Consider the following 15,820-nt stretch of genomic DNA (forward strand, 5'->3'; position numbering starts at 1 on the left):
GAAAGCAATTTTTCTTAGAAGTGATAAACATCTTGCTATCAAAGTTATATCACAGGTTGCATTCATAACATCAGTACTCTGTCTTCAAGCCTTTGGCTGCAGAAATCCTGCCCAGAGCAACACAGGCTTTTCACAACTCTGCACCATTGAGTTTTGCATCTTTTCCTTCCCTAGAACGGACCCAAGCATTCTGCTTACCTATATAGCATGGGCATATTCTTCTGCTCAGTTCAGTTCGAAAATCAGAAGAGATAGCAAAACAAATACCGTACGGCAGTTTGTGTTCATTTTTTATGTAAAAGATATTTTTCCATCTGTGTCCACAAGCCTATGGATAAAAAACATGATGTTTGACACACAAGCATAAGAATTGTGAAGGCGGTCTGACAAGCGGACTCACAGCTCCAACGGTTAATACGTACGACGATAGATCCGTTCTCTTTTGGCTGCCTCGATAAGCTGACGCCTAGCCACTGATTATCGCGCTCTTCCAGACAGGTCTTCCCACAGCGCTCTCCGTTGGGGTTGCCTATGACACAAAGACCAATGTGCTGAACAGGATGAGCCGAAGGGCCACGTGGTGGCTAACAGGAGAGCTCTATGGGGAGACTCAGTCCAATTTTGGTGGACCTGACCCCATGTCTGTCTCGCACAGGCTGCATAAACTTTTCACACGCTCAAGAAAAAGGTAGGGTTGTATGAAGCCAAAGGGAGCATGCTGGTTCTGAACAGGGCAGGTTAGGCAGTGAGGGCTGGCTTCTCCATCAGTATTGAAACTAAGATAGAAAGTGACGTTACACTCAATCTGATTAAGAATTTTTTTTCTGAAGTAGCATCTCTTTCATAGGTTATATCACTATGAGACATTCATTAAGTAATAATGAGACTATCCTAGGGTTGTTTTCACAAGTGTTCTTCAGCCTAAAGGTTTCTTATAAACAGTAGTACCCCTGAGTACCACCAAAAACCTAGCCTAAGGCAAACATTTATTCAACTTCTTTCTAAACTACGTATCAGTTGGTGGCAGATCTTAAAAATATCTCTACCACAAATGGCTATCAAGTAAAGTGCTGTAATACCAGTGCAGCCTCTACAGGGGATATAAAATCACTGGGTCTACTTGTCCTGTGTACTCCTTGCACTGCTGCATTTATTTAGCAGTAGCTCTTTCTTTAGTATTTTTAGTAGTTTTTATTTACTAGTTTCATAGTTTTTTTTTCTTAAGGAGAGTTAATTCTTTAAACCTTAGATAACATAGTGAAATTTCTTCAAACTCCCCCAAAAGATTACAGTACTGCCAAGCTAGCAAATATTTGCCTCCTCCTAGAATGCAGCTGGACTATCTATGGAAAGAAAAAGCTACACGTGTAAAAGTATTTTATGTTATATAAAGAAAGCTTTTCATTCTTAGGAGTACCTACTACATGCTCAGGAGAATAAACATTAACACACTGAACCATTTTTTTTAATGCCTCCCCATGACACTGCTTATGGAAAAAACCTACTTATAAAATAAGGAAACACATAATGTCCTTTGAACAAGTTGTTCTGTACAACTTTTAAGACTTTCCTAAACTCAATACAGTTAGTGATGAACCGTAACTTTTGAAGTTTCTGTTGCAGTTACCCAGAAGAGGGCGCCAATACAGATCAGAGGACCAACGCTACAGGTGACATCGAGAGGGGAAAAATCCCACCTCCATCCCCCAAACTGTGCTGTCACCAGAGCTGAAATTTATTATTGTCATTTGACAGTTTAAATAAACGTAGTCCTCATTTAGTGGATTTATTGAATTTCTTTTGGAGGAGACACAATTGCCAATATTGATTAAGTATGGAAACAGAACAAAGCATCTATCTAGTCTATTCAGTGACCAGGAGACAGATGAATGACTGTGGGCTTTGCTGTACACATTCTTAAAACTGTTTTAAATGATTTTGTACCAGGATGTCACAGAGTTTTTTTAAACCAAAAATAATACCCCGTTCATGGTATCAAGGCAATTCTTTATCACAGTAAAAAATAAATAAATACAAAAACAAAACACAACACTCAGGAGAGAAGCATCTGCAGGAATAAAAGCCAGCAGTCATCCTTCTCTCTGAGCTTGTTCCCTACTGTTTTGTGACAGGCCTAGCATTGAACAACTGTGTGAAGAAACTGCTGCAAGGAGTTTTTCTTCTTCCATGCTACCTCTCTACTTCTTTTTCCAAATACTGTTTTTTCTTCCTGTTTTGGTGGAAAGACCAGAGCAGTGCAGTCAGGAATCCCTCACCGCACTGCAGCAAGGATGATGCACAATGACCAACACAACTGTGCTCTACCTTCTTCCTAAAACACTTCCCTTCACTGGATGAAGAGGTACCTGACCCTTATTCATCTCCTCTTTACCACTTCCTCCTCCCCCATGTGCCTTTCCTCACAACATCAAGGGTATACGTATGTGAAGTCCCTATAAATAGGAACCAAGCTCAGCACTCACAATGCCATCACATTCAATTGTCTTTGGGCCAAGAGAACTTACGTTACTAGACTTTAATGAATTTCTGTAGGTCACCTGAACAATGGTAATTAACATGTGGGCTCTTACTCAAAATAAGCATGAAGTAAAATGCCTTACTTTAAGCATCTACTAAAAAGAAGTTGATTTTTCTTCAGGCCATCAGTTACTGAGGTTTAAGTGGTAAGCTTCTGAATTCTCCCACACTGCTAACATCAGGGACATGAATTTCCATATACTGAATACATCTCTACCTTCCCATCCGGCAGCAATTTTGAGACAATTTTGGAATTTAGTTTGGGAATTTAATATTGGTATTCTGTCATGTAGAATACCTCACTTCCTAAGGGAGGTGACTTCCATGGTTTGCATGAATTACAAAGCATGTTAATCTAATTGAAGCCTCCTCAAAAATAGAAATTCCATTACATTCCCGCATGCAGGAATTAATACACCCTTAAATCAGAAAAGCCCCTTCTGGAAACTCCCTTTCCAGCAATGCTTTCTGTCCTCTCATGACAAGGACTTACTTGGGACTTGTTTTATAGTGTATTTGAGTTTGTAGGAAATGAAAAAGCAGAGCAGACCAGCGTCATATGTTTAGATCTCAAGAGGGTTTCTGAGCCTTTCTGTCAGAAAGTCAAGCAAAACCAGCTAACGTCAAAGACAGAAGGAAGTTTTGCTTGTCTTAGCACTTCATTCCTGTATGTATTTCAGAGGCCTGTAACAAGAAAAAGCACCACCATTCACCCTTGCTCATTGGTTTGAATTCCCTTTTCCCTGGGCTCCACCACATGTTCTTGATCCAGGTTCCCTTTGCCCACTGCTGATCTGCTGCCTTATATCTCCTCTCTTCCTCTGCCTGGCAAGTATTCAAACACCTTGAAAATGCTAGGCCTTTGTGGGCAAGAGAAGGGTGAGCCTGGCATCCTGGACATGGTGATGAGCCCCTGCTCCGTGTAGGACATTGCAAAGGCTTTATCTAATGAGAAGAGAAAATGCTACATTCTGCACAAGCAACAGAGCAGCACTGCATAAGCTCAGGAGGACACGGCAGCTTGATCGCCTCAGGGAAAAGGAGCACGCGTTGTCATAAAGTCACTGAGAGATAAGTAATTGCCCAGTCTGTGTACATTACACAGCTGGAAGATACACTTCTGCTATAATCCCTGCTGCACGCATCCACAGAAACAGCATAATCGCATACAAATAAGGTCAGAACTTGAAAAGCCACTTCTAGCTCTGGCCTCGAGGACTCTAATACAGATGTCTGCAATGTCATCTGAGAAACCAGTTTTATATAACTTGCTCCAGTGCCTTCCATGCCCAACAGCCTCCCATGATCCTTTTTATCCTCCCAGAACTCCTTTAATGCTAACCGATTAAACTACAAAGTCTACTGCAAGGACAACAGGCCTCCTGATGTCCTGCTCCTAGGTGTCAGCGCCTCACTAGACTCTTTTCATTTGCCCAGGGCAACCTTCTCTCTTTTCAGTGATTTGGTAAGTCTTATCCTTCCAATGCCCCCAGAACCACTTCCCCCAAAACACACCAGCTACATGAGAGCTGTTTCTATTACTCTGTAACAGGCCAAGGCCCAGAAGGTCCTGTCCTCCTTCCACAGTAAGGACATTTCCAAGTAGATCGCTGGCAGGGTATGATCAATGCAAGTGAGTTCAAAAAGCCAAAGTATCAAAGGCAAAACTTACTGAAATCAAGGCTGAAGAAACACAGGTCTGCCTTTTGGGGAAAGCCATTAAATGTTCACTTTTCCATTGTAACGATTCAGCTGGGGGAGCTAGAGGGCAATTTGTTCATAGGTTAATTGCAGCTGGGACTTCAAGGAAGGGTGGAAGGCTGACAATACTGTGGGCAGAGCTTGCTGGCCTGATTTTAAAAAACATGCACTGAGTTTACTGTATGTATTTGTAGTTGAAACTTTTTTTTTCTTTTTACACTCAATGGCAATTTTTGTAACTAGTTTGCTGTCCAATTAATTACTCTCGGCTACAAATATGAGAGCAATTTTCTTGAAGAATTTCTATACCATTTTGCAAGTCCAAAATGTAACAGGTCAAAACATCTGAAGTGCAAGTCCCCCTGCAGTAATGTATTACTACCCCAAACTGACCTGGACAAGGTCTTGAAATTGAAACACAAGCTAGTAGACTGATGTTGGTGTTCTAAGTAACATACCTGAAGCATTCTGTGTTGTATTTGTACCTACAGATGGATTACAAGCCTCTGCATCTAACATAAACCATCACTGAAAAATACTCCAATTGTGAATAAATTAGTAGACTTGAATATTTGAGACCACTGACAGAAGTACTAGAACTAGAAAAGCAACTGAAAACTTCACTCCACTGTTCAACCATCACAGAAAGATTTCAAAGTTTCAATGAGGGTCTGCGAAGACAAAGATTTACTAGTGTATCTCATGGCTTCCCTTGGTTCTTAAACCAGCCCACATCCCTGTGACACTCTGAACAACATTAAAATCCTCTAAAGTATGCCCGGATGAGTTATTTTCAGATGCTGGGATGACTGTAGCATAAGACTATTCCAAGCAAGTCTTTCTCTATTGAGCAACCAGATAGGAACGTGTGACACAGAAAACACAACAGCAGTTTTGTGTGATCAGAGGCTTCTTAATTGTGCATGAAACCTTCATTAATTAGTTAAGCCAGTTTCAAGGCTACTTCAGTGAAAAATGGCAACAGTGTTTTAACATATTTATGTCTAAGTACTTCAAAACTGTTTATTAGAGTTCTGACGTTCAGGAAAAAATAAAAAAAAACAAAACACTTCTGTTGCCTGTTGTCACCTCTACATTTCTTTGACTCAGGATCAGAAACTTATTACCTCAAAGATTCTTTTACTGAAAGAAATGTGAATCTAGGTATTTAAGAGAAAGATAAAAATGGCTATTTCTCAGTTTGCCTGTCCCAGCAGTGTAATATATCCCTGCACATTTTTCATAGAAAATTATCCTTTTCTATGAGCTCAGAATCCAAACTTGGCAAGAATCCAAGCAGAAGAAAGAACAAGGAGGTCACTGACAGAAAGACACGGTGTTGATAAAACCATTATGTCCCAAAGTTGCTGACAGCCTGAATGAGTTAGACAGGAGATAATTAAGTTCAGCTTTGCAATTGCAAATTCCCTTGTGTATTTCTGTGACCGCTCAGCAGGATGACAGAGACTTAACGAAGCTCAGATACTAACCTACTTCATTTACATCCCATGCACCACAGCATGGTTTGGCTTCTTTATTGACCTCACTTCTTGTTTTACAGTGGAACACTTCTTTGAAGTACCTACGCAACTTCAGAAATACTTTTGAAGTACCTATGCAATTTCAGAAATACTATTGATGTACCTTAGTGTTACAGAGATGTCACCTATCACTAAGGAAAACAAACATTTTGAAAAAATGTCTTGTGGTATTACTGTTTTTAGAAGTGCAGGACAAGAGAGTAAACATTGTTGTGCAACCTACAGCCTCTAAATCTGGGGACGGAAGTGGTGTTAAACTAAGCCTTTGGTACCACATAAACATTTTCATTCACCTGTTGCACCATTTCATTTAGAAACCCCTAAGCTACTGAAGAAAAGCCTACCAATTTCCTTTGTTAGAGCTTTTGTCTCTCCACTGGCTAAATGAGTAAATCAAGTACTGCAGAGGTATTGTAGCTTTCAAAGAAGTTAAAACCTCAGTACCCTTCGGCTCATCTACACAGTGAGGGGCTGTTTTAGCCTCCAATCCAGTAGGGCCTTAATGCCTTTTTAACATATGCTCTTTTACCCATTTAGTTACTTCTTTGGCTTTTCCAAACCTCTTAAACAAGGAATTGGAGAAGAAAGCTCTTTCTTATATATCATTTTTCAATAGATCTGATGTTGGAATGAAATCACTCAGGAGCAAAAAGAAAAGTGCTTGGGCTGGAATAACTTTAATTGCAGTTTCCATGAGCAACTGCTTGTATCTTAGTTTTCTGTAGTTTAGTTACAAAATATAACTCCTACTTCTGTCTGTAGGAAAAAAACAGATAGAATCTGTCAATTCTAATTTTCTAGAGAAATTACTGTTGTAACTTTTTTGTAACAGAATCCTGCATTCTGTCCTCAAAGTACATCAGTTCATGGTGCGTTATCATTTCCCCTGGTTTCAAATATTTTGAAAACTCTTTCCCGCGCTTCTTATCCTCACTGGGCGGCGAGTTCATGGTTTTAACGGCTTGGACAGTTTTGGTCACAGCGGCAGAGAAAGTTCAGGAAACTTTTAACATGCAGCACGGAGGTAGAGTGAAGGTACCATACGCAAGGAGGACAAGAACAGACCCCAAAGCAATTCAGACATATTCACTGTAACCCACCACAAAGCGTGCTCATTTTGAGCAAGTACCAGAAAAACGCATCCAGTTACACCTTCTGGGCGCGGGACTGTGGAGGCAGTGAGGAGTTGGAGCTGGAAAAACCGCCTGGGTCACGAGTAGTTTTGGTGCCCCGAAAGCGGATTTACCCAGCGGGCTGCACCCACCCGAGCCCCCACGGGGCGGCTTCGCGCAGGGACGGCCCGGGCACATGGTGCCAGCCCCGGCCCCCTCTGCCAGCTGCGGCCGCTTAACGCAGAGCCGCGAGGGGAGGCACCGACGCCCCATCGAGGCTCTGGGAGGTGCGGGACCCCCCTGCGGCCCGGCCCGATGGGGCAGCCGCACCGGGCTTGCCCTCGGTCCCAAGGTGGTCGCCGGTCGCTCTCAGAGCGGCAGCGGAGAGAGACAAACAGACCGACAGACCGCCGCCCGCTCCCTCCCTCCATCCCGCACTCACCCAGCTGGAGCTGCTCGCACCACCCGCGGGGGTTGTTCCCGATCCGGCACCGGAAAATGGCCCCGGGGCTGGCCACCGAGCTGTTGGCCGGCCAGCTGGCCCGCGGGGCGCCCGCCACCAGCCTGCGGGGCACAGACGGCGGCGTGAGGGGCCGCGGGGGGGGTGGGAGCTCCGGCCCTCCCCCCCGGCAGCCCCGGCCGAGACTCACCATCGCTCCTCGCCGTGGCGGTGCAGCAGCACCGAGTACCCGAAGAAGGTGCCGCTGCCCCCGCGGAAGAGCAGCGGCTGCCGGGTGTCCAGGTTGTAGGGCCGCGCCGTCGGCAGGCGCTGCCCCAGCAGCAGCAGCAGCGGCAGCAGCAGCGGGGCGGCCCAGCCCGCAGCCTGCCCGCAGCTCCGCATGGCTCTGGCCGGCCGCAGGCACCCGGCCGCCCGCCTCCCCGCTCCGCTCCGCTCGGCGAGGGGCAGCGCCGCCCCCGCCCTGCCCTGCCCTGCCCCGGCACCGGGCAGCCCGCGCCCTGCTCCCGGCCGGGCCGGGCCGTGCCGGGCGGCCTCCCTCAGTCCCCGCGGCCGTGTGGGGTGTCCCCTGCGGAGGGGGGGAACCGCTCGGCCGTGCCGCCGCCTCCTCTCGCGCCGCGGCAGCCCCTCTCCCTGCTGAGGCGGCGGAGGTCGGGTTTCTCCCCGCCCCGCCCGCGCACAGGGGGTGCTGCAGGACGGGGCACGGCCTCCGGGCCTCCCCGCGGCCCCCGGGAGCCCCCCGGTCCCGAGGGCGCCCCCCTCGGCCCCGGGCACACCTGCCCGGGGGGGCGGCCAGGAGGAGTCGGGTTGGGGGGGGTTGGGGGACGGAGGGAGGCTGCTCCCAAAATGTTCTCGCTGGCTCCCCCGCCTTGCCCGTTGGGTTTCCAGCTCCCTGAGCACGTCTGCCCCGAGTCCCGGCGTGGAAACCCAGCCAAGCCCAGGTCCGTTCTCAGGGAGGGAAACTGTGTGGTCGGATTTGTGTCTTCCTTTTGGAAGTTGAAAAAGTCCCCGTATCTATGCTGCCAGCCTTCCTGCACCTCGGCCGTTGCACTGGGAGGTACTCCTGGGCCCCCCTCTCGGTGGGGAGGTACCTGAGGTACCTGAGCCTGAAACCAGCGTCCTAACCGCAGAATACAGTCCTGAGCCCCATCCCGCCAGTGTTGCACAGGACCGCTCCCAGCCGATGACTTCCTTCCCCACGGGGTGGAATCAGAACAACGCCTGGCACGTTTTTCACATTTAAAACTGACATTTCACATTCCTGTTCAGTTTTGCATTCCAGCTGAGTAGCTGGTAAAATTACCATCCAGTCTGCTGGACTGCACGGGAATAAAGAAAAACTTGAGCATCGTGCAGGAGACCTGATGCTCAGCAGGCCCTGTAAAGGCTCCCTTGATCTTAGTAAGGAGCTTCGCTCTGTGTGTTTCCAGAGTCAGTCACTGAGTCTCGATTTAGCTCATGTTGGGCTGGGTGTGTGTTGAAACCAAGGCTGTTACTCCACGGACAAGCCTTGCCTCACTGAAGTCCCTTGAATACCAGGGCTTCCCCACTGCTGCAGTCCTACAGCAGCACAGCTACGTGCAATGGTAGTTTCAGTTACAGGAACAAGAGCATAAGCAGTTCTTCAAAGAGGAAAGTTTAGTTGCAAAGACTATTTACTGTAGCTGAGAGATATCCACTGTCATTTCAACTGTTTAATATTACATGCATTAGAAATAACTGTGAGATGGTAGAATACCGGCTCCAAATGGAAATTCGGAACACGGCATTTTAAGCTTCCTGGAATAAAGAAACCCTCTAATTTCCAGTCAGTTAATCGAAGTGTGGAAAAATTAACACTTCTGCTAAATGTTGAGCAACTACCAGACTTGGACACTGAGTGATACATCGCGTCCTTGTAAGTGCATTCAGGTGCATAACGCCTGGAATGGGATTAGTGCATTGCAAGGCCTGACGGGCGGTCAGTCAGTCAGCACCGTGTCTTTTCTTAAAGTACTCATCTTTAGAACCATCAGAGGGCTTCCCTGGATAGCACGGGTGTGGAGTAGTGACTGTTTCATGTAAAGGAGCTAAACAGCCCCTCAGCGGCTCTTCGTCTTCCTTCCAGCTACTGACATCAAAGGAGTTATGACAATCAACAGCAGCTGTGAATCTGCATTTCTACCAGGCAGGTTTTCACTGTCATTCTGAAAGCAGCAGAACAAGCGTGATTCAAATCTGAAAAGCTAAATTGTGGTTTAATTGAACCACTGTTTCACCACTACCCTGACCACTTAGCCTGGTTTTGGGGACTTCCAGACATTTCTCCAAGATATCATTACAATTCTTGGGTTCAGTTCTGGTTCACAAAAAAGGACACAAAGCTCTATCCCTCGAATGCCAAAGAAGGGAAGAGCCATTTCTCAGCCTCCTTCACCCTGGCAATTTTATGGTCTAGGAATTTCTGTCCTTTCTGCTCTCTCTCATGACCAATTTTATGTCTATCATTTTGACTATAGCTGATGCAGAAAACATATGAATGCAACCAAGCAATCTCTTTGCAGCTGTGTTTCTAAACATTTGGGGGAACCCCACCCTAACCCTTGAATACGTAACTTGTTCTTCACACTAGGTATTGCGGCTTATCAACAGGTGTCATAGGAAAGGGGTAAATGTACACAAGCTGTTTGTGTTACCCAGAGACAAGTTAGTCTCCTGAGACTAGTGTGCCTGAGAGAGATTAGGGAAAGACAGATGTGCAGCTGAAAGTTACAGTGACTTTGTAGAACCTCCAGTCTAGTGGTCCCATGGTTGCTAAAGAGAAACAGGGCATGGAACTGGCAGCACAGTTGCTAGCTGACAAGAAGAGGCGGATCCTATAGCTGTGGGATTCAGCTGTGTACTTGGTGCAGATGAGAAATGTAGTGTACCTTGCTTGTCAGGAAGAGATGTCTATTTTTTTGTAGACTGTGTTAGAGTAGATGCAGCCAGGATCCACCAAACATCAAGGAAGTCTGTGGAAGGTAAATCTCCTGGACTATGAGAAACTGTATTTTGAGAAATACTTGAGGTTTTCAGTATTGGTCAGGTGCAGGGCCAGGCAGAGAATAAAACCTCAATGCAAAACTAACAAAATGGTGTAATAGAGAGAGAATTTGAGTTTCAAGGATTCAGAAAACTTGCAGAAAAGGTGCAACTAACACTGGAAGCCAAGTATTGGTATTTGCAAAAAAAAAATAAAAAAAAAAATCACATATTTAATTCACAAATATAGATATTGAAACTATCCTGAAATAATGAAAATAAATCCTTCCCCAGATAATCTTGCCACTATGCTATCTGGACAACCTATCTTCCATAGTTCTCTGTGACTTAGTAACACTAAAGCAAAATATCATGGTGACTTGCTTTTCTGCTTGATGTTGGTTCACCATCTAAGGCAATTTCAAAGAAGCTGTTGGGATGGCTTGTTACGTGAGAAAGTATATTAGGCCAGAGCTTGGCAAGCCTGTTTTATGGCAGATGCATGCACTTCATCTGATTGTCCTCATCTCTCACTGTTCATGCTTGAATCATACTGCTGTCTCTGTTTCACTGGTACTGTTATGTGTCTGAGCAGTGAACCTGATGAGAGAAGTAATCTGGGTTAAAAATAACCCAGCCACCCCCACAGATCTAGATCAGTGCATGTATTGTGTGGCTGGCCAGTTGGATTGGTTGTATTAGTAGGGTAGTTTCGGCCCATGCTGCAGCTGTAAGGGCTTTTTAAGACTACAGCCTTAAGAAGGAAGTGGCAAGAATCTGGAAGGTTAAAGGCTACAGATGTACTTTAAAATGGAAATAGAAGTCCACTTCCCCAGCACTGACCTCCTGCTGGACCTCAGGTATCTTGGCCCAAACACTCTTCCGCCTGTGCCCTGATGCATCCAGCTTAAAAGAAGTTATATTAGAATAAACCTGATTTACTGATGCCATAAATGTCAACATACAACATCACGTGAACACGGTAACCATAAGTTTCTAAATAAGATCATATATGGTTCTTCAAGATTTAATATTCCAAATGCAATTATGAACACTGGATATTTCTGGAGAAGTTTGTTGAGGCAGAGTGAGAAGAATGCAAGCATAACCAGAAGAAGCTATGGCTTCAACTGGCTTTAACCTTGGCAACAACTTCTGGCACTCTGCTTCTTGGCTTTTAACCCCGAATGCCAAGGAGACCTGTGGTGTACCTTTGGAAAACAAATTTGGGAATTATGTTCATAATCCAACTGGACAATAAAAAATACAATTTTTAATGGAAAATATGTGTATTATGTAATCTTAGAACCTCTTCATTCCGCACCCCCCCAGGTTCCACAGGCTGTAAATAATTAGCCTGACTTTCAACATATAATGCGTTTTCTCTCTCCTCTACAGTAAGAGCTCTTCTAATCCACAGGTACCAGCTATCTTTCTCCCTGATGATTTCATGCTCATTAAACTCTGCAGTTTTCCTCATCTTGAATTTAATTTTGAAATTCCATTCCAGTTCTGAAGAAGTCCTTGATTACTGAAATCCTATCTGCTTTCTCCAGGTGTACTAGGTCTACAAAATGTAGTTTCTCTGTCTTGCAAGCCTTGTCCTCACAAGGTGCTATGACTATCAGGGCTATACTGCGACTATAATAATCTATTAACAGGCTCAAAATAGTGATACAGACAGCTAAAGGCATAGTAGACTAAAGTACATTAAGGCATTAATGCCTAAATCTGTAAAAAGAAAGTATTTTTGACAAGAGTATGCATAAATAGCAGCGTATAAGAAATCACATACTAGAGGCAGCACTTGTGACAAGTCTCCATGATATTAACTGTCTAATTACCAACATGTCTCAGCTGCTTGTGTCTCTCCAGAAAGTATTGTGTAACATAGCATTAGTCACTGGTATTTCTTCTCTTTCCTCCATCAGTCTATGAATGTGGTATTTTGGCCTGGCTTTGCAACAGAACTTATTAAAAATCTGTTACAAAGACTTGTGTTTCACTGGCATAGCTCAGGATCCTCATGTCAATTAATATAATAAATTACAGATTGGGCTACAAGTCCCATGATTCTACTTTTACTGTTTTTCTGATGCTGTTTTACATTTATTTCATCTTTTTATTCTTCAAATGTTTACTATCTGACTTAATACCCAATTGCATCATGTATTAAAAATGTAGAGCTTTTTTGACAGAGTAGTTTCTAAAGCTTAAATATATTTAATATTTATACCTGTGGTATAGTTGTCTCTCCTACTGAAATATGAGGACACATGGTAGTTTCTGTGCCTAACAAATGACACGGACAGTTCCTGATGGCACATTAATAGCTAATTTAGTAATGTAGGAAAAATATATCTGTGTTAAAACATGGAAAATTTTCCATAATTGAACTAGCTGGGTAGCTTCAGCATCAGCCAAAAGTAGGAACTCAGTTCATATGAATACCATGATTTTCTGTAGTCCCACCAACTCCAATAAACTTTTAACTGCCAGGAAATGGTCACAGAATCATAGAATTATCCAGGTTGGAAAAGACTCTTATCATAATCAAGTCCAACCATCAACTTGGCTTACTGAGTCCCATCACTAAACCATGACCTTTACACCAACACATCTCTCGAATCACTTCAGGGACAGGGATTACACCACTTCCCTGGGCAGCCCAATCCAATATTTGACCACCCTCTCCATGAAGAAATTCTTTCTAATGTCAAATTTAAACCTCCCCTGGCATGACTTGAGGCCATTTCACTACACATTGCTAGTTTTGAACTTCACAGTTACATTTGTACTGTCCATGGCAGGCAAATACCCATCTTAACAAAGAATTTATGTTATAGGAAATGTCTAGGAGGTCTGTTAAATTGCCCAGGATTATGTGGGGCATCTTACATCCTGATAACCGTCCAAGACAAGACTATTACTGTCTGACAGTTAGGTTTTGTGACCTGTTTAAAGAGATCCTGATCTGAATCCAGTTTCAAATGGATAGCTAGTTTTCAAATGGATCTTTGACCTAGCCTTTAGGATTGGATGGTCATGCTGGTCAGCTGGGGAGGAGAGAGAGAGGCATTGCAGCCTACAGAAATTTCCATTTTCAATACTCTTTTAGCATGTATGAATTTAGAGTGGTTTAGATACAGAAGTACTGAAGTACAGCTCTTTGAATTATTATTTTTTTTCCACATATATAATGAAAAATTCCATTTCCTTACAATGAACTGCCTTCTTAACACTAGAATGACTTTTTGGAGAACTCTTTGGCAACTTGAAAGTTGTTCCACGGAGTAGCTGTTGTGGGTTTTGAAGCCTGAACCATAGGAAATCAGCAGATAAGACTTCACACAATCAGCACCCTATCAGCCAAGGATCCTGCATATTTTTTGGCTGTGTGTGCTGGGGAGAGAACTAAGAAACCTCCAGTAGGAAATTTCTGCCAACATGTGAGCATCTTTCATCAGAAAATATGGAGATGATTTCATTTCTCCAGATGTATATATCCTAATTTCATGAGTTCTTAGAGGAAACAAGCACTGAAAAGACTTTGGGTCTACATCAGGAGAGGAGTATCGAGATAGTTAGTATTGCAGAGATTTTCATCTGTTACTTCATTGCGTTTTGAAGGGGTATGAAAGGAGGTCACTGAAAAAAAAATAATATATCTTGTCTTCCCCTAAGCTGTTCAATTTGAGAAAAGCAATGATGTTTTGTGTCTTTAATCATTCTGTCAACATTGCTTTTGTGTAACGCATCCCACTGCTGGTGAGAAGAGAGAAAAATGCTGTAGGAAGAACATATTCATTCTGAAAGTCTGTCATTAGCTTTCTTTTGTGTAACCTGTACTACTCCCTTTTCGATTCCCTAACTTGGAAGGCATTTGGTTTAAATTAAGTCCCATGTATGGGCTGAACTTGGATAACTGGTCACATGAGTTTTTTCACTGTGTTGCAAATACAAGGGAAAGCACACATTCCTAAAAATCTTCATGAATATGCCTGCTTCCAGCTGTGTCTCTCGTTGCTCTCCTGTTTCATGTGAACCTGCCTCTGCCCATGGAGGAGTGTCACCAGATCAAATCTCAATTAGAAATAAAAATGATTAACATTGTATTTCCTCTTCCAAACTAGAAAAGTTTGATAGTTTCAGTTTGAAATTGTCAAAGTATTTAAACATAGGTATTTCAAGTTGAAATTTTCTAGACCTTTATAATTCTCTGAAACTAGGAAAAGTTAGAGTTTTGGTCAGACCAGAAATATATCTTGTTTTTCTATATTTAATTATTTTTATTTTTATTTTTTAGCAATTGCATTGGACCAAAAAATCAATTATTCATATACTGTCACTGGAGAAATTATAGAAGGCAAATATACTATTACACTTACCCCTAAGATTCTCGTCAAGAAACTTCATCTTCCCTCTGCAGTAAGTTATATGTGAGCTTGCACAAGTAGAATATATTGTCCACTGACAAGCATAATTAAGCACAGATGTCTGAGGTACCAAAAAAAGTTAATATTAGCAAGGGTCTTAATTTTTATGATCTTCCTTTTGTTCTCTCTCGAGAATTTCATTTAGAATCAGTTAAAGAAGAAGAAACTTTTCACTTAATTGACAAATATTGTTTTCATGCTCATATGATGTCTCTTCAGGAAAAGAAGTTTTAAAGAAGTTTTTCCATGAACAATTGTGTTGGTGAAGTATAAGACAAGTTTTCTAAAAGATCTTTCCAATATTTAAGCTTATAATGGTGTAAATACAGATAATGTCTATGGCATCCTGACTACAAAAAGCAAATAATCATGGAATCGTAGAATCACAGAACAGCATGGGTTGGAAGGGACTTTAAAAATCATCTAGTTCCAACCCCCCCTGCCATGTGCCACCCTCTAGATCAGGTTGCCCAGGGCCTTGTCCAACCTGGCCTTGACCACCTCCAGGGATGGGGCATCCACAACCTCTCTGGGCAACCTGTTTCAGTGCTTCCCCATCCTATGAGTGAAGAATTTCCTACCAACATCTAATCTAAATCTCCACTCTTTCAGTTTAAAACCATTCCCCCTTTTCTTATCATTATCTGTTCAAGCAAAAAGTTGCTCTCCATCTTTTTTATAATCCCCCTTTGAATATTGAAAAACTGCAATGAGGTCTCCCCAGAGCCTTCTCTTCTCCAGGCTGAACATCCCCAACTCTCTCAGCATTTATTCATAGGAGAATAGATCATTATAATAGATAATCATAATCAAAGTAAAATATACGTATTGTATAATAATATATAGGTATATTTTATAATATACTATTTTATAGTTATATAAAAGTATATATTATTATATTTTTATATATTATCAGAATAATCAAATAATAGATCATTATAACCAGAATCAGGTGGGACTGACTACATTCTGATTTACAGTGATAAGATATATAAGACTGGAAAATAATCGTTTTATATATGTGTGTGATAA

At 43.0% G+C, this 15,820-nt stretch overlaps 1 protein-coding gene across 2 annotated transcripts in view; it reads right to left on the bottom strand.

Annotated features, from left to right (window-relative positions):
• The window catches only part of ITGA4 (integrin subunit alpha 4), a 37,863-nt gene extending 29,339 nt beyond the window's left edge, over positions 1–8,524 (bottom strand). The window contains exons 1-4 of one of the 2 annotated variants that reach the window (XM_080600363.1): positions 7,543–8,524; positions 7,335–7,456; positions 423–529; positions 199–328 (exon numbers count right to left, since the gene is read on the bottom strand). In XM_080600363.1, the coding sequence (XP_080456489.1) occupies positions 199–328; positions 423–529; positions 7,335–7,456; positions 7,543–7,733 (550 nt within the window). In that variant the 5' untranslated portion in view covers positions 7,734–8,524. The other variant, XM_080600364.1, reaches the window with a different exon arrangement.
• Between the last annotated feature and the right edge of the window lie 7,296 nt (positions 8,525–15,820).

The sequence above is a fragment of the Anser brachyrhynchus genome, assembly GCF_964034855.1.
Source record: "Anser brachyrhynchus genome assembly, chromosome: 7".
Taxonomy (NCBI): Eukaryota; Metazoa; Chordata; class Aves; order Anseriformes; family Anatidae; genus Anser; species Anser brachyrhynchus.